At 32.9% G+C, this 24,435-nt stretch overlaps 1 protein-coding gene across 1 annotated transcript in view; it reads right to left on the bottom strand.

Annotated features, from left to right (window-relative positions):
* Positions 1–771: 771 nt before the first annotated feature.
* Znhit6 (zinc finger HIT-type containing 6) overlaps positions 772–24,435 on the bottom strand; it is a 49,674-nt gene continuing 26,010 nt past the window's right edge. Inside the window, exons 6-10 of the mRNA XM_063257343.1 lie at positions 22,052–22,120; positions 20,707–20,787; positions 19,387–19,464; positions 5,165–5,289; positions 772–1,681 (exon numbers count right to left, since the gene is read on the bottom strand). Coding sequence (XP_063113413.1) covers positions 1,641–1,681; positions 5,165–5,289; positions 19,387–19,464; positions 20,707–20,787; positions 22,052–22,120 — 394 coding nt within the window. The 3' untranslated portion in view covers positions 772–1,640. The remainder of the gene's footprint in view (positions 1,682–5,164; positions 5,290–19,386; positions 19,465–20,706; positions 20,788–22,051; positions 22,121–24,435) is intronic.

Below are 24,435 nucleotides of genomic sequence, written 5' to 3'. Positions count from 1 at the left end.
ACATCATAATTACTATCCATCTTAATATTCAGGCCATATGTTCTTTTTGTGTACTTTATCTCACTTTTCCTAACAATGGTATGACATATTTGATTCAGTTCATCCTTTCTTGTCTGTTTTAAGAAAACTTTTCACTTTCGGATGAAATCCAAATCCCATGAAACTCAAATTTAGTTGTCTATCTAGACATCTTATAAACCAAATAATTCTACATAAATTCCTTCCTATATTAAATTCCTGAAATTGCTTCATGATATAAATATACTTCCTAGATTGAAGGACCCTCTAACTTCCTATAAGCCAATTTCCACTGTTTTTTCCTGAGTACTGGAGAATGAACCCAGGGCCTTCACACTAAGCTGCATTCCCTAGCTTTTTAAAAAAAAAGTTTATTCTGAGCAGAATCTTGCTAAATTGTCCTGCCGAGGCTTGAACCTACAAACCTCTCCTGTCTCAATCTCTCAGACAGCTTTAGGGTTACAGGTGCTGCTACCATGCAGCTCCACTGGTACTTCATGAAATGGTCTTTTAACACTGTTGTCTTTGGGATTTCTTCTCCAGTTTCCATCTCAAGTTACTTATGCATTTGTGTTGTACAAACTTCTTCTGAGTGCATTTTGTACCTGTTCATATTTCTAATCTTTCTAAATCCTTTTAATGTCACTTTGGTTTTCTTAGGGGGTCTAGAATTTGTTCCAATTGTAAACTAAAAATGAATTTCATTAATGTCCAATTTTATCAGTATTTTAACCATTAAGTACACAGATGCAGTACAGATGTAAAATCTTTTAATCTTTTATAGTTATATCACTGTTTCATAACTGTATAAATTCCAGTAAAATTAGCAAATCATGAGCTGCCATAAGGTATAAATTAAGCCTTGTATATACACAAAGATACACATATACATTTCAACAACACATGGATATATTTCAAATAGTTTTTGTTTTGCTTTTTAATTATTGCTGGATATATAAAGTACTATATACCAAAATGGTCATCACAATACCTCTGCTTGTGAGACAATGAGAGTGGACTGGGAATGAGAAAGGCACACAATTCATAAAGACACATTTCACTGTGTGAACAAGAAGTATGAAACTTGTTAACCATGATTGTTCAAACAATGTAGAGCTGCTGGTTTTCTGATCTCAATATAAGAAACAGTAGTTAAGTATTGATTTAGCTTTTCCAGAAGACAATGTGTTGAGAGTTTCCCAAGTACAAAGACTGCCTTAAGAGGGAGGGATAAGTCACAAATAAATCCCTAAAACAGGAACATGCAACTAGATGGTTCATGACATGACAGTTCTTTTCAGTGAAGTTCCGTTAGAGAAGGCTCTCTTCAGGTTGGTGCAGTTTTATCCAAACTAACAAAACATTTTCAGCCTACAGAATTAACCATATGAAGGACTGTATTGAGGTGTGTAAAAAGTGCTTCACACTACAAAAGAAGGGACCTCTAAAGTCTACTAACTCAGGAGTCTAGAAAATGTTTTTGTAAAATAAAAACAAAGTTTAGGTTATTTAATTACTCTAAAGACAAAAAATTCCCATTGTTCACCGATAATAATCTAATCATCCAATAGTCCATCAATGCATAATCCTCTGCAAATCTCTGGGAATTCCAGAAGAAGTGTTCAATTTTCACTGCTAAGGTTCTTGGTAGATTCACTTTTCACTAGAAAAAAAAATAAGTAAACACACAGTCAAATGTTTATACTGTTTCTATTTATCCTGTTCTGTTTTTCCTCCATCTCTTCTCCCTTTGGATGCATAGCAACAGCACTGCTCACAGGGAAAGAACAACCAGGCAGCTGGGATATATGATTCTGGCCATAATAAATAGAGAAATAATGTCTGAAAGTGGCAATTATATTTGTGAGTTAACATCCTTCCTGACTCTGTGGAAGACTTGGGAATGAACACTCACAGTGTGGTTATGATCCCATACTCATACAACTGAATAGACCACTATTATCACATAGGCTGGCCATATATGGTTGCAATCAATTTTTTCATGATTTTTTCTAAACTTGAGGGTCAGTATACATTGAATGAATGTGAGCTGACACAGAAGACTAACCAGCTAATGGGCATCTCTTTTCTTTTAATAGAAAAAAGACTCAGGGCAGAAATGGAGTTTCTTTGAAGCTTCTGTTATGCTTATGATAAACAAGATGAAGTTTAATTTACTCACTGAAGTAATTTCCTTGAGGATATAAAGTGGACCTTTCCCCTCTATAACTACCTCCATAGTACTCTGTGTTTGCAGAATCAGTATAACCAGTCACTCTTTAAATGATTTTTTTTTTTAATTTGCAATGGGAGCCAGAGTAAATGTTCTATTCATTTCATTGCATCATGAAGCTGAAAGCACATAACACATTAAAATGCTTTAAAAATTGTTAAACTATGCATTATTGTGTTTGAAGCTTATAGCTGTTTATCATCACTATGTAGATAAGAAAAATAAAGCTCAGAGAGGAAGAGTATATGCTCAAAAACCAGATTACAAAGCTGATGGCAGAAACATGCAGACTTTGCCTTTGAGTCCTTTCTATAAGAAAGGCACTAAAATAAGTTCCAGAGATATAGTATCCCTTTTTGTGGAATTATATACACCCTAGCAGAATTTTTCAAGTGCTGCTGTGATACTATGTTAGTTGTTTTCTCCTCTAGCTCCTTCTGTGCTCTATCCAAACTCTTTTCCAGCAACTAGTGTACTATAAAATCAGGAGCCTGATCCCTCCTTTCCTTATCCCATACACTGAAAGGGGAAGGATGAAGAGCTAAGGAGGAATGAGGACAGAAGAGGGAAGGAGCGTAAATGACAGGGTTTACAGGCTCAATGAGAGACTGATGTGTAGCTGCTAAGCTGGGCATTTCAGTTAACTCAAAGTAATCAATTTAGGGTTGGTTTTCTTCTCTAAAGGCAGAGACATTTTCTAAACTGAGTTATATTAAAACATCAGGTGATATTCTTTAAATTAATAGGGCTTTACAGCATATAGGGAATATTTTTTTCTCTTATTAAAGCTGCTCGTTTTCTTCTAATAGTGTTCTGGACTGAAACTTAGCATACTTTTTCATGTTGGTTAGGTCTGCTAGTCTAACTCTGGCAAACAAGAGCTTGTGAAGCAAGCTGTAGCATCCTAAGTGCCTTTCCACTGGGTTTATACCAGGTAGCATTAAAAGCACACTTCATCTCCAATCTAGTGGGCTACCGTAACTGCTTATTTTTTTATAGTTAGCCTTTTCTATTCCTCAGAAAGAAAGAAAAGAAAAGGAAATAAAAGGAAAAAAGAAAGGAAGAAAGCAAAAGATTTTGTCTAATGCCAAGTAATACAGGCAGACTTGAAAAAATAGATTATGGCAATCTTAATCACAACAAACATTATGACAACCATAAAGTGCGGAAACTACTGAATTCCAGTCCAGAAACATATTTTTTTCCCCAAACTAGAAAAGAGACACCTTGTACTACGAACTTGGGATCAAAATTCAACTTTTTTGCCTCTAGAATGGGAAAAAATTTCAAGGCTTTCCAAAGGAAATGCTTTGTTTTTTTACAGTCTCATTTTGATTAACAGACCACCTATGAGATTGTACAATGACACAGGCACCTTGAAGTGCTTACAGAAAGAAATGCATGTACAGGAAGGCCTGGCATTATTGTTAAGGTGTACGTACTTATGATGGAACAACTCCAGTATGATCCTGGAATTCTGTCAGATCCTCCTAAATTCTTCACTACAGCAGTTCTAAATAACCCTTTGTGTACAGAAAGAACAAGTCACCTGTGTTCCTGTAAATAGCTAACCATCATAAACTCAGCAGAAAATTTTTTTTTTTTACTTAAGACTTTAAGAACACTATCATAGTAGACTTACAGCTTCATAAGTCTTGTTTGAATGTGTATTTTTAAAAAGGTGAAAGAGGAGCTGTGTATGCTATGTTTATTTACACAGACGATGTTTGCTCTGGCTAGCAACTCACATTACTAAACAACTTTCCCTGAAATCAACATCTAGAAAGTGTTATGTGAGTTATAGTAAAAGAAAAGTAAAGTTTTAAAGTTTAAAATTGTAAAGCCAATCATTTAAAACTAAAATTTCTAATTTCTTTTAGTTAAAAATAAAACTGGGTATTCTCAAAATCAAGAATAATCATTAGATTTAGAGATTCATATTTTATTATTTAAAACTTTATATTTGCTAATTATAATCCAGTTGCAAGTCATAGCACAAACAAAAATTTTAGCATTTTTCTAACAAATTTCTTGTCCTAACTTTGTCAAGGGGGGAAAAAAGCTCAACTGTATAGAAAACATCTTACAACATAGGTTACTGTCTATATGAGCTTTAAAGATGTAACCAAGTATGTTAACATTATTTTAAAAAGAGATCAATCCAAGAATTCAAATTCCTATCATGTTTGTTACATTGAAACTTGGTCTGTACCTATATTTCTTAGCAGAAAATGGTGTGGTTTTAAGTAATCTCTCATTTTTAAAAAGTAATTACTGAATTTTTTCATCTTCTAGAACCTTGTTTTCTAAAATGTAATTCACTTACTTTAATCAGTAGTTGTAAACATGGGTAAGTCATTTGATATACTATATACATTTTCTAGTTTTTTTATATACTTTTTTTATACACATTTTCTAGTTCACTGCTTCTCTATAAGGCTAAGAAAACAAAATCAAGGAAATAAAACGAATGATTTAAACAAAAGAAGACAAAGGGTCAAGCCAATGGGCTAGCTCAGTCTAAATGCAGTCGAAATTTTATGTATGTTCCTTTCAACATTATTGTTTAAAAACATTTTGTTTTTAAAGCGTTTTAACTACAGAGTAATTTATTTCACTATGAATAACTCGACTAATGCAAAAAGTGTTCTTTCATATTCAGACATTCAAATCTCATTCCTTTAAGCTTGGTGTAATAAATTTACATGTTCTCAAGGAGTAGCAGCAGCTCATTCATTTCATTCTTTATCCTCTTAACAGAAGTAACAAGTTAAATTCCCTTAAGTTTGGTAAGTATACTGGGAAAATACAGATCTAAAGAAAGAAAAGAAAATAGAGAAAAAGAAAAGGAAAGTAATTCCTTCAGTTTTTCTACTTATTCTAAGCACTGCAGAAACACATGTATACTTGTACCTTGGTGAAGAATTATCATGTCACTACTGGATTCTTTCAACACCACATGTAATGTTGGGTATTCAATGATCACTTTGTTCCTCAAATTATCGAGAAGACTTTTATGAGGATCCAATTCATAATACCTTATTAATAAAAAAGAAAAAATTATCCTTAGTATCCCAATTTACTTATAAATAAACCAAATATGTTTATCAGTCTCTTACATTAAAACTTATTTTTATGATGACATTAATTCAGTAGTTGCTTCCTTATATTCACTTAATACTAAGAAAACCAGGTGAAATAACTATTACATGGACTGTAAAGTTAAATAAAGAGTATAGTAAGTATTGTGACATTAGGAAAGCTCTATAACAAGTCACCAATCTCCATATTAAGGAATGAAGATTTTTATATAATATCCAGGTTTAATATGTCAAGAAATTTTCTTACATAAAAGAATGACTAAAAATTCAAATTTCTCAACTATATTTAACTTTAAACCTTAAGAAGAAAAACAGCCCATGTCTTACAATAAGTAATTTCTAGTAATGTATGGCAGTAAAATTTGTACCTGGCTCAAAAATACTTTTGTAAAAAGTCAGTTCTAATTATAACTGGTTTCAAGAAATTTATATTGCCATGACTTAAAATTTTGTCTTTCCTTTATTTTGAAACTTAAAACAACACAGGTTTTGGTTTCTGAATGAGGCAAAAGCACTCAATTTAAGAAATACAGAGTTTATCAGTCATATTCTTATGATACATCTGTTAAACATGTCAAAAGTCATTAGGTACAAATATTTATTAAGGCATAAAATGTTCAGGTTCTTTTGCTTGCTTTTTGGAGGTAGAAGGAAAGAAAGGGCTGGAATTTCAGCTAGTTGACTAACAATGGCATAAGAAAATATGTTGGCATGTGAGTATTATTTGATGGCAAAGAAAAAAAAGATGAGAATATGTTTGCCAGCATAGTGCAGTTTTCCATGTCTACTGACAATATTCATATGTAAATCATTATACTGACAGTTGTAACTCCATCCTTTTTATTCCAGCCCAGGAAAATACACTGCAATGCACAGCCTACTTTTGAATCTGCTATAAGAGTAAACCATTCACAAACTTGTATTTCTTAATAACTATTTGCACCTTAACTAGACAGATGACCAAGACACACATGCAGTTACATATTAAGAACTATGGTGTTGATTTATCTGTGTTCTCAGTTTATCTTGCACAATAGTTGTCAAAAGGGAAAGAGAAATGCTCATCAAAATGCAAAGCCAAGTCTACTATAAAAACTGACTTGTTTTTAAAAAGTGGATGAATATGTGTACCCATGTTTATAGCAGCACAATTTCTAATAGTCAGTTGGAAACAAATGTCCATCAACTGAGGAATGGATGAAATATGTTACATACGCTTCTCAGATCACTCACCTTACCTATGGAACTTTAACATTAGAATTGCAGAATATTATGCTGAAAAAATTACTCAGTTTCCCAAACAGCCATCCCACTGCCCATACACCATCTATGCATTCTAATGCACACACTGTTCTCTTCTCTGTGTAATATAATACAGATGTGCTTAAAATACTTTAAAAGTGGTCTCAGCATTCCAGGATTAAAAGTTTCACATCTTTTAAACAGTGCTTCCCTTTGAAGTAAGCAGTATTTAAAAAAACAGTAATTACAAATACAAAAATAAGATTATATTAAATCCTCAAGTATTAACTTATAAATATACAAAATGGGTGTCAATAATTTCTCTTAGGAGAAAACAAAACTTGAATTCTCAAATGGGAACTTGTCAAGTAGGATCCTGCAAATACTTGCAATAACTTATCTTCTAATTAACTGAATCATAAGGCTGCTATTAGGAAACATTTTTCAAATAAGGGAGTATTTTCTACTTATTTTAGTTTTTGATAATTTTTAGTGTATATTAATATTTAGGTATTTCGTGTCTTGTTTTAGTATTAAATCTACATTGGGTTTCCCTAGATTATTAAAACAGAAGCATTGAGAAACAACAAGAGTTCTTAAAAGCTGCACGGAATCAGAATTTTTATTGTTGATACAGCTTAAAATGTTCCCAGCAAAGGAATGTTCAAAGATACATAAAAATTACAAGCATGTAACAAGTTACACATGCTTTGAATCCTAAAACTAATGACTACATTCTTTTACTTAAAAAATTTTGATACCTAATTTATGTACCAAGCAGGCACTATGCCAGACACTTAGGATGTAAAGATTTTTAAGAGACTTGTCAGCTGAAGAATTGGCTTAAAAATATTTTATTCAAGTGTAAGGAAAATCTAGTATGTTGAGTGGTTTAGTTTAGAATCACTGGATTGGATTTAGTGTTTATCCTAAAATATTGCACTTACAGTCACAGCAGTACCACCATTGAGTGCCATTAAGCTCCTGTGCAATGCCTTTTAGCCTGTTAACTGAAGAGGTCAGAGTTCAATAAAGACTCTCATAGCTGAAACTATCAATTTCTTGTATTTTTCTATTACTAATGGTCACTCTTAACCTACCATTAATATTTACCCGCAACTTAAAAGTACAATGTGGAAATTGTTAATAGAAAAAAGCTGTTAAGGGCTGGAAATAACATAGGTTAGGCCTTCAGTTTGATCTCAGGCACCACAAAAAATAGAAAAGCTATCAAACAAGTAGGTAGCTGATATTTAAGAGCTTTGATTTTAGTTAAATAAAGCAGTTACTTTTAGTGGTTGCAATGGTTTGGCGTTTAACAGAGCTAAAAAAAAGTCCTGACCATGTCATTCATTGGTCTGTGATTCTGGACAAGTTGCATAACTTCTTTAATCCTTACTTTCCATGGTTGAAAATGATACCACCAACTTAGAAACTTATGGTGAAGTCTAAGTAATACAACACAGAAACTATTAGGTCACTTATTTTAGCCACGAAACATCAATTTTTCTTACGTTTTTGCCTAACATGACCAGAAAACTTTTCCTGCCCTGGGGATTGAACCTAGGAGTGCTCTACCACTGATCTATATACCGGGCCCTTTTTATTTTGAAAAGGGCTAAATTGACCAGACTGGTCTCCAATTTGTGATCTTGCCGTAGTTTCCTGAATAGCTGGGATTACAGGCTTGTGCCATCCTGCCTGCTGTAACAATACATTCTTATTAACTTTAGTGCAGGACAAAGTCACTGGGTTTCTTTAGTAACAATGAATGGCATTTACTCTGTGAGCACTGAAGCACACATTTACCTTATATGCATTTTAAGTATGGCCTTACAACTTGTACTATACCTTCAAACCATTCTTATTATCACAATTACTTTCAAAAGTCGACAAGTACTTTGAATGTTGCTGCTCCATTATCTTGAAGAAAGTTTTAAGAGTTGAGCTTTACACTGACAAACATTTAGTTTTTCTGTTTTTTTTTTTTTTTTTTTTTCTTTTGCAAAATTAAGTCACTTTGCCTTAAGGGATAGCTTATCTTTTTGAAATTTTTACCAACTCTGGTGTTTCCATTACTAGCACAACACTGCTACCATAAGGCAAACTACTTAGGCTTGGAAAAATTAAGATATCAACATTTGTCTTCTCTCTTATCCTCAGGGACCCCTCAGACACCTCCTCTTGTTACTTCACTTGCTCTTGTTCACAGGCCTCAATAGCGGACCCTGCTCCAGGCAGCCTCGCAGGAGCATTATGAGGGCAGTATGGCTTAGTAGGCTAAACAGGTGAGACAGTGACTTTTTTTATATAAATAAAAGTTGGCCCGATGGTCAAGGGTGTGCTTAATCTTGGCTCTGTTATGAACTTTCAAAGAAACTGGCCAAGTTTTTGAAACTTGTTTTTCTGTACTTTATTTGCAAAATAGGCAATTTTTTTTAACTCTTCACACTTGCAATAGCTCAAAAAGAGACAGATTAAAAAGAGGTAAAATGTGACAAACTACTTTATTTCCTATCTGATCACTGACACTCCTTGAATCATCACTCTTTTTTACTCCCCATGCCATATTAAGACTGTTTGAATTTTTCCAAATTTGACAATCTCATAGCAGTCCCAGGACCACAGTGTTATTTCACTACAAAATAAGGTCACTGGATGAGGTTATTAAAAAGATCCTTCAGCTCTAAAATCCTGTAATTTTTGGTAGTTATGTGTGAGGATTTAACCTCTATACCAGCACTATTATATTTATTTTTCAATCTAGGTTTCTGTATTAGAAGTGCAGCTAACTGATCCACAAAACACAAAGCTAAATTTTGGCTCAAACAAAACAAAAACAAAACAGTAAGGGATAAATCAAGTATACTATTACATGATAGTCACATGCTTTTAAATTATGGTTCATTTTTGCATAACAGAAATCAGCAAAGTTCCTGAATCAGTTTTATAAGCTAGTAAGTAAGTTTAGATTCATACTTATCAGATTCCTTTGACAAAATTAAAAGATTCTGCATTTAAACAACAGAAGAGAATGTGAATAATCTCACTTTCAAAATTTAAATGAAAAAACTAGATTGGCAGTGAAGACTCAGAATAAGAGAAAAACTCAAATTAAAATACAAAATTAAAACTGAGTTCATCAGTTTTAACTGTTTTACTTTTAAAAGACACTATTTATAATGTCCTTAAATAGTACCCCTGTGTGGCAATCTTTGTAACTCACAGTGTCTAAGATGCATTAGGAACAAATCTTACCAAAGCCAGTTTTTTCTTATTCAATCTTAGTTTTCACATAAAAAAACTGAACTAATTGAATAGCTGTATGTTTTTATGTATCCATGTGAATGACGATTATAGGTACTAAATATGAAATATACATTGTAAGTTCCCCAGTACAAACCTATATCTTAATTTACAAAGCTCAGTAGCTCAGAAATGCACTGGCATAGTATCCTAGCCTACCAGAAATACTTTAACAAGGGGTTGTAAAGTTCTGATTTGTTTCAGAAGTTAGTGCTGTTCAGTCTTTTCTGATCCTTACTGATAAGTTCAGTTACTTTTGAATCCAGAAGATTGGGGTTCTAGTTTCTTCAACAGTTCTTATGAAATATGACTTCTCAAGTTGACTTGGTTTTCCTCATCAGTATAGTAGTAGGAAATGTATTCACAGTTGCAAAGATCAAATAGGTAAAAATGTTACTAAAGTATAACTTGCTAACCTAGTATCAGGAATTTTACTCTTCAAAAGTAATTTAGCATTCCTACTATGGAAATAACATAGTTACCAGGAATTAGGCTTATGATCTATGAAAGGCCAGTTCAAAGAAAAACCATTAACTTTGTTGACAAACAGACCTAAATTCAAATCACGTTCTGTAAATGCACCTTAGTTTCTTTATGTACGTAATTAAGATTTCTAACTCATAGAGGTATATTATATACTTTATTAGAATTATTGCATATATAAACATTGTTAATAAGGTGCCTGGCATTTAGCCTTTGTTTGATTCCTTAAATATCTGTTAATGCCTACCATTGATAGGGGGCCTGCTAGTTAACAACAGTTCACAGACATGAATTCCAGTGTGGTGGGGATACCCAGAAACATCTACTGCACTTTATTAGTTATTGTCAGGATAGAATCCTACAGTTAAGTAGGTATTCAGTAAACATACTCTCTTATTCTAACCCAACTCTAAACGTTCTTTCAGGTTGCAGAGTTTTGTGTATGCAGATACTTGATGTGTTATCTTGGCTTCCCCCTCTTTATAACTGCCCCTCCCCCACTCTACTAAGAATCATACAGGCTTAACACACATACTTTGATATAATGGTGTGAACTGACATCACAATTAAAGTAACCTATGTAGCACCTCTAATAGTTAGCATTTTTCCCCTCGTGGTGAGAACACCTACATACACAATACAGTATTGTTAATTGTTTAATTGATTTTTCAAATCTCTTCTTCACATATTTTCTCCTTATTAATGTATAGAAATTTAATTAGTTTTACTCTTGTTAACAAAACATACATTTCCCTCCAACTAAACTGAATACAAGTGTCTAATAAGTACGAATTAGTGATAGGATATATGTCACTTTGCAAAATATGACTGGGTTCCTCAGAGAAACTTTTGCTTAAGGGTTAAATAGTTTGTGAATTAACTATATCCCAGAATGATGCTATTTCAGAGCAGGCAGGAACTTTTGTCTGGGCTTTATCTTCTTGAGGATACTGAGGTCTGATAATTTAATTTAAATATCTTACTAACAGGAACTCAAGGAAATGCAGGGTCGGGACTCCAAGACAGACCTGAGTGCCCACAATGGACTGCTTGTTAATTCTCACTTAACACATATTTACTGACAGTTTTTCCTGTTTCAGACACTGTATTCAGCTTTGAGAATGCCATGGCAAAGTGTACGTATTCAACAGAGGTGAAAGGACAAGGCCTTTCTAAGAATAAAGTACATGCTAGGTCTCTTGTTTGAGCAGAGAATGGGTATGCCATTATATATGAATTCAAACAGTTCTAATCCTTATAACAAATTATAGCAAGAATCTCATTAGAGGGAATACTGAAACTATGTGGTTATGACAAAATATCTGAATCCCCCATAAGAATCAACTATTCATAACATCATACCCTCCAAGAGAATAATATAAAGTTGGTCAAAAAATATTCTGGCTAAATCTATTAGGTTAATACCCATTTGACAGTTAAAAGTATTTGCTAGGTTTGTAGAGAAAACTTTCATTTGCAATTTCACACAGTTCCGTTAAGCAATGATCAAAATAGTATATACTTAAAATGCAATCACTGATATGGAAACTACATATATATATAGGCTTGTAATCTGCTAAGGACTTGACTATATACCACTTTGGATCTAGTCTTTGGTATAGCCTTTTGAACTAAAGTGTCACAAGTTCAAAGTCACCAGAATTTCACAGGTGTGTTATTTCTGTCCTGTAATTACTCATGCATCTGTGGAAACTAGCTGAGCTTCATTTTCCTTCAAGCTAAGTTTACAATTCTTATCACAAAACCACTTTAAGAAGAATGTCACATTTTGGAAGCCCATTTTATTCCTGGAAGAGTATCATCTTTGAGATAATAAAAATGTTTAGTATCCCATTGTACACATTTTCGAATCCCTAAATAATACCTTGGTCCTTTGTTCTAAAATCTGTATCCAAAGTGTCATCAAAAGTTAATGTTCTGAACACATACTCATCATGACGATGATTATTTTGAAAAGTAAACAACAATCTCAAAAGGGTACAAGGGGACTTTGGTTCACAAACTGAATTCTTTGCATAATTCTGGTTGTAGAATTTGTTCCATGATTCAATGCTTACAATTTGGTTGCAACCAGAATTGTGGAGTGAATTCTGTGGCCAGAACCCTGGAAAGAATTAAGTTCATGAACCAAGGTACCCCTGCATGACAAAGAACTGTAGTTTAGTTTTACGTAATCTAATAGTATGCTTCAGTGTCATTTCTACGGAGAGGCACCTGCTATATTGCAAAGAACATACTAAGGCTTTGGAGATAGGCAAGTCTAGGCTTCTAGCTCTAGGTAGGGTCTCTCCACACAATTAAAATAAATGCATAGTGACCGTATAACACAATTAAAATGTGTAGAAAGTACTTAACAGAGTATCTCAACAATAGCAATTGAGTATTCATTACTTAATAATGAGTAACAATTGAGTATTCACTAATTCACTAACAGTAAGGAAAGGTTATCATTAGTACTCATTATAGTCCATGAAGATATAAGCTTATAGATTTAACCATTTTATTTAGGTCACTCTTAAAGCAAACACTTCCTTGGGTTTGAGAAATGTATTCAGTCTTCTCTCTCTCTCTCTACTAAAATAGAATCTAAAATAATTCTGGAAAACAGTATTTTTTTGCAGTTTTAAAAAGACATGTAAAATTTCATTTAAACTTACCACTTGGAGGCTTAAATAGATGTAAAGAACATAAATGTTCTGTACTTTAACAGAATTGTTTTTGTTTCCTTTTCCCCTTGAACTTTGTCTTTCCATTCCAAGTCTCTCACGGAATTTTATTCTAATATGTTTATGTTTGAAAATTTTTTACTAATTACACAATTGTATTTCTCTGGAAAAAAAAATGTATCTTTGACATTTTTTAATGCTTTTAATGTTCAAATTTCTTCTAGTCTGAATAATTTTAGCTATTATCAGTATAAAATTATTCAAAATAATACACAAATACATTACAAGCATTTAAAGTAAAATTTTATTGGATATTTATTTCTGTGTAAAGAAGGGCACAGATGATGGCTTCTACTAGGAACAAATTTGTATATTATTGATTCTTAGATTAAGTATTGCTTCTCATTTATGAAACACATACGCATTAGCAAGATCAACTTGCAAAAGAAAAACAAGAATAAGTTTAACCCCTTCAACAGAGCAAACTCTGCTTTTCACTAACTGTGCCTTCAGTTATTTTCAAGGGGTCTACTAAAAGGCTGAAAGGATCTCAGGCTATTTACATAAGAAAAGGCATCTGAAAGTAATTAAAACTGTCTTTAGAACTCCTGGATACTTTAGTTTTTTCTAACATACATTTGACTGGGCACTTGTACTATCAAAATAATCCAAACCTTAAATTGGTATTTTTTAAAAAAAATTCTGACTTCTATAAAATATATTATAAATTTTCCACTTAGAATTATCTTTAAAGTCCATTTTTCAATTGTTTCCTGGAAGCCTGAAGTAAGATAATCTAATTTTAATTTTCTAGTTCAATTAGGCAAAAGGTACAGCCTAGTATCTTTAAGGACATAAAAAAAAAACATTTAAAAAATCCATTTTAGTTTTGACATATTTCTTTATACAACTTCAACAACTCAACTGAATAAACATCTACCAAATACTTCTTACATAGAAAACAAGTTAGGCACTGTATGCGATCCAAACTGTCCTCAAGGAGTATATCACCAGGTCAGCGTTTTTCTAAGTGTAGCCTCAAGAGTAACTCACCAGTATCTCCATAGATTACAAAAAAATGTATGCTTCTGGGTTCTATGTAAGATTTACTAAGCCAGAGCTTCTGTGGTAGACTAGAAACCTACATCTTCAGTAAGTATCCTAGATGATTATAGACTCTGAAATCTGACAAGCCCTGTTCTAAGAAGAGACTATATGCTCAGCTGGAGACGTAATTATGGGAAAGGAGAAAAACTGGCCAGTGGGGACATGGAATAGGCAAAAAGCAAGGTGGGATCTAGTAGGACTATGTAGTGAGGCAAACAGGTGACCTGGTGCTAACAATCAACTAAGGCCGAAGGCAGACCTTTTGGCAGGCAGAGTTGAGCTGAGTTAGACTCTGAGCAAGTAACATGAGTTAGAAAGTTCGCTGTGCTCTGAGAGCCTGCTTGCTATGAGTAGATATTAATGAAAGACAGACAGACAGACAGACAGACACACACACACACACACACACACACACACACACACACATACACACACACCCAAATGGGTCTCATCCCAAGTTTTATACAGCTAAAATTAATTTCTCTAAAAGGGCATAGGTATTTTATCTCTTGACAGAAAATGATTTAAAAATATTTCACATTAAATATCCATAAAAATCCAAAGTAACTTTAGTTTTATTTAAACTTAAAAAATATCCTCTCAGCATGGAAATAAAATTCTCTAAAAAAGACCAGCTCATACTTTTTCTGGTTGCTTTTCAAACAACAAAAAAAAATCATTCCAAAATTATTAACTGAAAGTAGCATAGCAGGAACAGAATTGGTACAAGTGCAACAGAGCAGTACTCTATAGAAGAACAATGATATTCATGAAATCAAGCCTGATGCTTTAACTAGCTTGGGTTTAAAAATCTATATTGCTGGCTTTATACAGCAATTTTTGGAAGCAGAGTGAAGTGCAACTTTTCACTTCCATCAAAAAGGAAGTATGAGGTGCTTACGCAGTAGCACTTAAGATCTTCATTGGGCCCCATTTATGCCTTTCATATGTTATGTGGTACTTACCATGTATACTGCAGTAGGTACCACGTATCCACCCACACCTCATTGTGAACTCTTGGGCTAATGTATTAGACATCTATGTGACCTTGGACCTGCTGGTACATGGAAGGGGGCTGATGAGTATTAACTGAATAAATAACAAATGTGGACTTGATCAGTCTTAACCCATGTATACTTTAGATCAAGTTCATGTATCAAAAAGTTTGGCCTCACATTTTCTGAAGTAACTTTTAAATTATACGGGGGCCTTGTTAAAATCTCATTTTGCATATTGCGAATTCAAGTTCCGATCTGGTTAAATAAAAATCACAAATCACCACTTAAAACAGTTTAGGGCAACAGGCTACAAACTATAGCCAACAGGACAAACACTGACCACTGTCTATTTTGTCTGTATTAAGTTTTATAGGAATATAATCATGTCTGCTCATTTACATAGACTGTGACTGGTTACAAGGGTATTACAAGGGTAAAGTTGGCTAATTGTAACTGTATGACTTAGGCAAAAATATTCACTACCTGGCCACTTACAGAAAAAGTTGTCTAAGCCATGGTCTGGAGTATTAAAGTGATATCAAAGTCTAGCTTATAACTGGCACACATGTATTTAAGTGAATTAGTAGACTGCTTATTAAAAATTAAGATTTAAATGGGAAAATCAACAGCTTAGGAAATAGATGAAGGTGTCTGAGACAGTTACTTTCCTCAAAGTTCATCATAATATGAGATAAGCTTTAATATACAACAGGATTATTGAAGCTATGAGAAATATGCAATACATCCTAAGGCTCAGAGGATAAGGAAATTGCATCCAATTTGGGGCAAAAGAAGGGGCTCCACATACAGTGGCAAATAAGAGTCTAGCTATGTGAATGAAGAAAAAGCTAGGTGGGGTAGCGCATGCCTGTGATCTCAGCACTGTGGAAGCAGGACAATTGCCATGAGTTTGAGGCTCACTTGGGCTATACACTGAGTTCTAGGCTATCCTGGGCTACAAAGGGAGTTTAAGGCTGGTCTGGACTGTTTAGCAAAACCTTATCTCAAAAACCAAAAAAAGAATGGACAAAAACGTGTGCTTGGAGTTGTTTCTGCAGTTTCTGTTCCATTCATTTTAGAGGATTTTTTTGTTTTTGTTTTTGCCAGTACTGTGCTGTTTTTACCACTTTAGCTTTGCAGTACATAACTTCCAATCAGGGATTGTGATGCCCTCTGATTTGCCTTTGTTGCCCACAGTTGTTTTTGCTATTCTAGGTCTCTTCTGGTTCCATATGAATTTTAGAATTATTTTTCCTTGAGGAATGCTATTGGTATTTCGATAGGGATTGTATTACATCTGATAATCTTTGAAGTACACCATTTATACTATTGGTTCAGCCTATCTAAGAACAGGAGATGCTTTTCATCTTCTGATATTCTCTTTGATCTCCTTTTTCAGGGTACTTCAGTTTTCAATGCAGAGGTCTTTTAGATGGATTCCTAAGTATTTCATTTTTTTGATGCTACTGTGAAAGGTATTGTTTGCCTCATTTCTCTCAGTGTCTTTGTTATTTGTTATAGGACTGATTTTTGTGTAAGTTTGTGTCCTGCTTATGCTGCCAAATTTTTTATTAATTCTAGGAGTCTTTTGTTGGGGTTTTTTGGGGTCTTCCTATTTCACCCAACTATTGCCCTTCTAGGTATCTTTCCAAAAAAGTTATAGACATCATACCACAGTGATGTATAAATTCATGTCTGTAGCAGCACAACCCATAATAGCTAACTCTTGGAAATAGTCCATATGCCCATCAACAGATGATATAGATAAAGAAAACGTGAAACTTATATACAATGGAGTAATACTGTGCCTTAAACAGGGACTAACTTGAAAGACATTTTTAGGTAAATGGATGCATCTTGAGATTGTAACTTTTAATGAAATAAATCAGACAAACAAGTTCAAACATCACATTGTTTCTCTTGTATATGAAATCTAACTGGCACACAAAGAGCAAAATGAAGGACAGATATTGGAAAGAAAGAATAACTTGTTTAAATGGGAAGGGGGAAGAGGGAAGGGACAAGGAGAAGAGAAAGAAGGGAAAGGGACTTAAAAAACAAGACTGGAAAGAAAAAAATGGAAACTTAGTTTTGCAAATAGGCGAAACAAGATTGAAGGGAGAGGAGGGGGATAGGAAAAACAAAATGTATGTCACGTAGAAGTACAAGTTTCCCGTGATGAATGTGATCATTGTGTGTGGCAATGAGTACTAACAAAAACAAAAAAGAATGCAGAAGATTCTCATTCTGGAGGGCCGATATATAAGGAATGGTAGGTGCAAGGGAGAAGTGAAGAAGTGAAAGACAGCTGGTTCCGAGGTCTTAGGCCAGTGTGCTAGAAGGGTGACAGCCCAGTTACAGGGAACGAGAACTATCTTTTGTTGGCTGTGCACTAGATGGCAAGAACATGCTCAATCCACTTAATATAAAACATACTCAGACATACACGTGTGGAATAAATATATGTGGCAGAGGAGCTCTAGATATTTTCACCTCAAGATTTAATGAAATGTGTAAATGAGACAGCTAGAAACAAGGGTTTGGTACCTGGGAGAAAGGCTGAAAATCTGTATCGAGACTGGGAATCATTTATACAGAAATAATATTTGATGACATCTTAAGCTCCTGAAACTTCATTTTCTTCCAATATTTAATTTATGTCAAATGAAATATACCAACGTGATTGTATATCTGCTCCCTCATACTGAGTGATGAGTGGCCCGTTTTGAGTACAAGCTAGCAATGAACTTAGGAGTACTTTTCAGAAATATAAGAAATTATTTGGCTGAAAGAAGCTATTCTTTTTAAAAGAAGTGATGTGTAAACCACTCAAATGTCAGCCATGTGGAACTTTTTATTTTAAGCAGATCTCCATTTACTAAGGAAGTAAACTCTAGGTTTTAAAAAACAAAACAAAATCTCTTATACTCATTAAGTCATCTCAGTAAAATGTTAGTAAATGTTTTTCTAATTATAGCTCAAAAAAACTTGAATACAAATTTATCGAGAGTGATCAGCTATATGCCACGTGCTATATAAGTAGCTGATGCGTACTAACAGGATTTACAACAGATTTCTAATTTAAAAATAAATGCTATCTGTACCCAAGAAGTCTGTCCTATACTACAAACTCAGTAGCCTATATTTACTTTTAACCACATTTTTATCTCCTTGAGTTTTGCAAGATGAGGACATTTTGCTAAAAAGTCAAATGTGACTGGCATAAAGAGCTGCACATTTCTTTACAAAACACAATCCATTTGCCTTGACTTAAGGGGTAATAATAGCATATTTTTTATTTCAGTTAAGAAAGGAAATAAAGTGGAAACAAGAAACAAATCAAAATAAAGAACTAATCAACCAAGAAAAACCAACTAACCAAACAACAAAGCCAACATGCAAAATTTTTGTTCTGAGGATTATACCACAAGGATATAAATTATTTCTCAGTTCTGGTAAATAAGTTTAATTATTCTGGCTAACAGTACAGATACATATAGTGAACCTAACATTAAAGTGGACCAAAATAGATACCAGATTTTTAATTCTAAAAAAAAAGCAATCAAATATGTACCTATTAATTTAAAAAAAACCCATTCATGTAGTAATTAAAATAGTACCCATGACTACTATTTTCAATTAAGAACAGATAAATATACATAAAGGAAGCAATGAAGGCTGGAGTGGGGAGTAGTGGAAAATGGATGACAGCACATCCACAAAACAGTAACAAAAATGGTCAGTTTTCATATTTCCAAAGGTCTGACTTTGAACACTGGAATTCAGTCACACAGAGTATTTTTTTAAATAAGTAACATGGCAATCAGAATTAATGTAATATTTTAATAACTGTTATAAGAAATATGTAATATTTTAAAATATTCTAACTAGGCTAATTTTTCAACCAAATTTATAAGTGTGATTATTTTATTTTATTTTTAAAAATTTTTTTTTTTTTTGTCTTTTTCCTTTTTATCGGTACCGGGGATCAAACTCACGACTGCCTGCTTGCAAGGCAGGTGCTTATGCTGCTGAGCTAAACCTCCAGCCCCTAGTGTGATTATTTTAAAATTTTCATTTGAGGGTTTTTTTTGGTAGGTCTAGGTTTTGTAGGCAGCTAGACAATAGACTAACTATAAATTAAGCAAGCAACTCAATTATATTATAAAATTAGAAAATATTTAAAGAAATGACGAAGGAACCAATTTTACCTTACTAAATTTTGCTGCATATTTTCAACCTTCATTAAAATCTGGATGCTGGTCTGAGAACGAATGTAGGTTTTCAACCTGAAATAAAAGCATTATACTGAAATAAGCAAAATTGATTTTAGTACATTTGAAGATAGTCTTATAAAAAGACATTTATAAACAACCAATAAAACTTAAATGTATGTACACAAGCATTGAAAAAAGGTAAAGATATTTTCTAATCAAGGATCTGAAAAAGAATTACCTTTCTTTTCTCTGTTCTTCTTAAGAAAAAAACTACTTCAGCTAATTAATCAGCTATTTTATATATTTATTTTAAAAAAATACATCCAAATCAGTGACTGGGATTTTTATCTTACTGCCAAGTGTATAACTAATAATAACACCAAGATTATCAGCTGGAAGGAAAGAAATTCAATTATTATAGCTGTCTCAAAGGTACAATTTGATTTCTGACAAGGGGTTGGACCAGTCTAGGCAATACGACTTATAGAATGTTGAAAAATGAGATTTAACTAGAACTGGATAGGATTTAGAATCCACAGAGTTTAAATTTTAAATACCAGATTACTCTGAAACCAAAACAAGCATTCATAGATAGCTCTAATAAGTACCATTTGGTGAAAATACAGTAGAGTCAACTGGGTTTCTGTCCAGAAACCCTAATAACTCATACTTCAATAACACTTCTTTTTATCTGCTGCTTTGGACTAGGAACTTTTAATGTGCTATTTCTGTTAAATTTCAAAAAACAACTCTATCTAGTAGGTACTATCATTCTCATTTCACTGATGGAACTATGAAAGGCCAAGAAGTTAAGTAATTTACTCTTGATCAAATAGTTAATAAGGGACAGAGCTAGCTATTTTAATTCATATACCCATGACTGAAATTTTCCACTATGCTATGTTAACCACTTTTGTCCATGCTGTATTTCTGGACAGGAGGTAGAATGTACTTTACTTAGTTCTATGAAGACTTGGCTGAAAGAGGATTTCCTGTCTTTAACAGCTACTTGGAAAGTCTTACTTTCCAGTTTTTATTTCAACTTGAAAGGCAGTTTAGTTTAAGGGTTAAGAGGGCAGACTTTGACTCTGGACTGCTTGGGTTTGAATTCCAGCTCTCCTTTTTATAAGTTATATAAGGTTATTTAACCACTATAAAGGTCAGTTTCCACATCTGTAACATGGGCATAATAATAAGTCTACCATACTGTGATGATTAAATGAATTAGCACTGCTTTCCATAATAAATATGTAGCTAAAAATATTTAACATTTTAATTGGATCTTCAGACAGTTACAAGATTTTTGAGACATACCTTTGACGAATTACAGGATCAGACTTTTCCGGATCAATGTAAGGTTTTAGAATTTCATTAATAGTTTTATCATCTGGTACTCTTTCCAACAGAGAAAAAAGATTATTATTTATACTATGCTACTAAAGGTATTAACTTAGAATTATTAAATGTGGCTTTTTTGATTTAAATAACTGAACAAACATCTCTTACTCTTGGCAAACTGTAACATCCTTTCAAGCTCAAAAAGACTTCTTAGGTACACTTAAGATTTTAAAAAAATTTTGAAAAGTTCTGAATATATCAACTATAAAAAATATGAAGCCTCTTTTAACACACACCTGTGCTGAAGAGGACATGATGAAATATATTTGAAATTTATAAAAATAAAAACAAAACAAGACAAATCTGAAGAAAGGTCTCAGATTTTATTGTGTTCAAGTTTATTCATTCTAAATCATAATATCAGGTTAAAGAGTTAATATTAATTTCCCTGTAAATGAAGTATTTAAGATTTTTCATTTCTGCTATTATATAAACTATATAAATAAAGAGAATTTAAAAATAACTTTCCTTATTTATACATAGTAGTTTATACTATTGGCAACATAGTCCTGTCTGGAAACTAATTCTTTTGTTTCTAGTCTGGTATCAACTTCAGTAAATCAAGTTCTTCACTAAAATTCATGAGGCAATTACTAAAAGAGGCTGGTATCTATAATGCGAATGTATTTTATGCTAAATGTATTAAATAGCAACTTTAATTCTCCCCAACTCAAGGACTTGAATAGCACAGTTGTTAAACTTTTAAAGTGACTCTTGACAATGTTCCTACTATGAAAAAGACAACAAACTTTATGCAAATTAATTCCAATGATGAGTATATATATACAATCATGTATTTTCCAAGGAATACATTACAATGTTAACAGTAGTAACTTCTGAATAGACTTTGAGATATTTTTGTTTTTCTACACACTATTTGTCTTGCATCCCTCTCCTTAATATGTGTTCCCCCTGCTCAATTAGTCATGATTTTTCTGTTAATCATTTCTTAAAAGTTCTCCCTCTTTGTAGATCTAAAAAGTAACTGTTTAGGTTTGGGAGGTTTATTTTTCTTTCTTTCTTTTCATGTTTAAAAAGTCATATTGTACGCTTTCATTTTTAATTTCTTTTGTCATTATTTCTGTGAGTCACTGATAAGCATAGCTGTAGTTCACTTATTTTCAGCTCAGTTTAGTTTTCCTAGTGTGACTGTAACTGCAACTTATTCATTCTACCACTGACATACACTTAGTTAAGGTTATTTTAACACAGCCTTAAAATAAAAATCATCAGTTCTAAATAGACAGTGGTGATACTATACCTCTTTTCTATGTACTCAGCTTGACTTTGAGGAAACCGCAGCTTCACATGCCAACAAAACTGTTGTTTTCTAAAAGTGAAAATAACTATGTGAAAATCAAGGTAGATGACAAAAACCTGAATACAAATTACACTTTCTAAATTTTCATTGAGATAATTCTTAAGTTAGATTTCCACATTTTTTTTTCTATTAAGAGCTAATTACTTTTTTTAGGATTTTAGAAGCTATGTTTTTGAAACAATATAGTATTTGCAAGCATTAAGAGAAAAAAAAAATTAAGTGTTTTTGAACTGCAAGGACTTCACATTCCTGAGTTAGAAGAGAATTTCTCATCATTCAGGGGCTTTTGAAATCAATGTGCTACTACTTGAAATTTACAAATAAATTTCCTCAGGACTAAATACAATGAGTTGATGTGTTTGCTTGACTAGTCTGGAAATTAGGTGAATGAAGTATTGTCCAGTTGAGTCCAGCTGGCTGCAGATATACTTCTGAGGCATGAGTACGTGCATTCAGTAGCAAAACAGTAGACAACAAGCTGGTTGCTAAGCAAAATGCACTCTGAGCTAAGTTCCTTTGCTTTCAGGTCTAAAGTTTGGTTTGATATAGAATCAACAGTAACAATTCATTAAATGCTTGATTTTTAGAAAAGTGACCATGTTCTATTTAACATTTAAATTTAGTCACATTAGACAGTATTGCCTTAAAAAAGTCTAACTACCGAAATACTGAACCATTACAGACACTGAAATGTTGTCACTACATGATGATTTTAAAGAATGTTTTCCCGTCTTAGAAGAAGACATTTTTAACAACTTGTTATGGCTGGCAGCAACTCCTCCAAGCAATGATCAGTATCTTCTGGGGACCTATCCTTTAGTGGTATGTCCCCTAAATCTAAAATAATGTTCTTATAACACAAACCTGGTAGTGTTATCTTCCAACATTTATATAATTTAGTCAATGTTTTTATTAGAAGATAATGACCAAAAACACAAGTAAAATTTCTTTTATTAGGTTATCACATATAAGAAAAACAGTTTTCTTCAATAATGAGATAGTTCTTGACAAGTGCTAGAGAAAGGGCTGGGCATGATGATGCATTCTGTAATCCCAGCACTTGGGAGGCTGAGGCAGTAGGATCATTGCAAGATTGAGAACAGCCTGGGCTACAAAGTGAGTGCAAGCCCAGCCTGAATCGCTGAGACACTGTTTCAAAAAGACAAAGACAAAGACAAAGACAAAGATAAAAAAAACAAAGAGCTAAAGAAAAATATGATTAATTATTCTTATGCTGACAGTTCTCACAGAAGAGTGTTTTTAAAAATAAAAGTCGAAAAGCACATTTTACTAATGATCAGATGTCTAAAGTCTCAAAGGAAAAGAACTTAAAAAAATTTGATTGCAAAGCAATTAGTAATTTTCAGTAAACAGTTCTTCTAAGACAAAATTTGCAGTATCATTTGCCTATGAAACAGGCATATAGCATAATCTTACTATAAAAAGTCAAGAGATGCTATATTTCTTTATTTTTAAAGAAAAGAGACTTTATCTTAAAGCAAAAATTACTTTTTAAAAATGTATTTATCTTCCCATGTTAGCTTACAGAGGGGAAAAAGGAGCCCAGTGTGTTCACCTTGCAGAACTGTAAATCATGATTATCTCTAGTCACTGCTCAAGTGATCTCAAGAAGCATTCACCATTCTTAACATTTAGTAGACCCTGAATACCTTCGGAAGGCACTTAACATTCCGAACACAAAATGAGAAAAGGTCCTTGGAAATAATTTTTTGCTGTGCTTAACTAATTGTGATTATAATGAAGTCACTCATTATTTTATTATAAATTATGACTATTAATAAAAATCCTAAATTTAGCATTAGTTCAAACAAGAATACATTTGAAAAGTATATTTACTTTTAAAATGTCATTTTGTAGTATATCAAGAAAAAAAGATAAAGAATATTCACCATTCTTTTGAGATTTAATCTATTTCCATATTATCATGTTTTTGAGACACATTTTTGTTAGAAAACAAAAAACTATTTTTTTTTTTTTGGTATTGGAGATTGGACTTATGACCTTGTGCTTGCCAGGCAGGTGCTTGTGCTGCTGAGCTAAATCCCCGGGCCCAGAATCAAAAATTTGTTCACATAGTTGATGAACTTTTATACTGTACCTTCAACCAAAGTAGGGAATAGGAAGTGAACAAGTATTTATGGAGACCTGCTAAAATGAGTAAGTTAGTTTTCCGTATAGTTTCCAATTCTTTAATGTTTCTCAGATTCGAAGTTCTGGGATGGGCAATCAAATCTCTTTGTGACACTTAAAGAATTAAATTTCCCATTTTCCAAAATTACAAATCATAACCTATGTCCTAGTTA

Source organism: Cavia porcellus, unplaced genomic scaffold (assembly GCF_034190915.1).
Source record: "Cavia porcellus strain 051 isolate PalLab524CR breed Dunkin Hartley unplaced genomic scaffold, mCavPor4.1 scaffold_1, whole genome shotgun sequence".
Taxonomy (NCBI): domain Eukaryota; kingdom Metazoa; phylum Chordata; class Mammalia; order Rodentia; family Caviidae; genus Cavia; species Cavia porcellus.
Note: the sequence above shows the minus strand (reverse complement) of the source record. Positions and strands in the feature narration are given on the sequence as shown.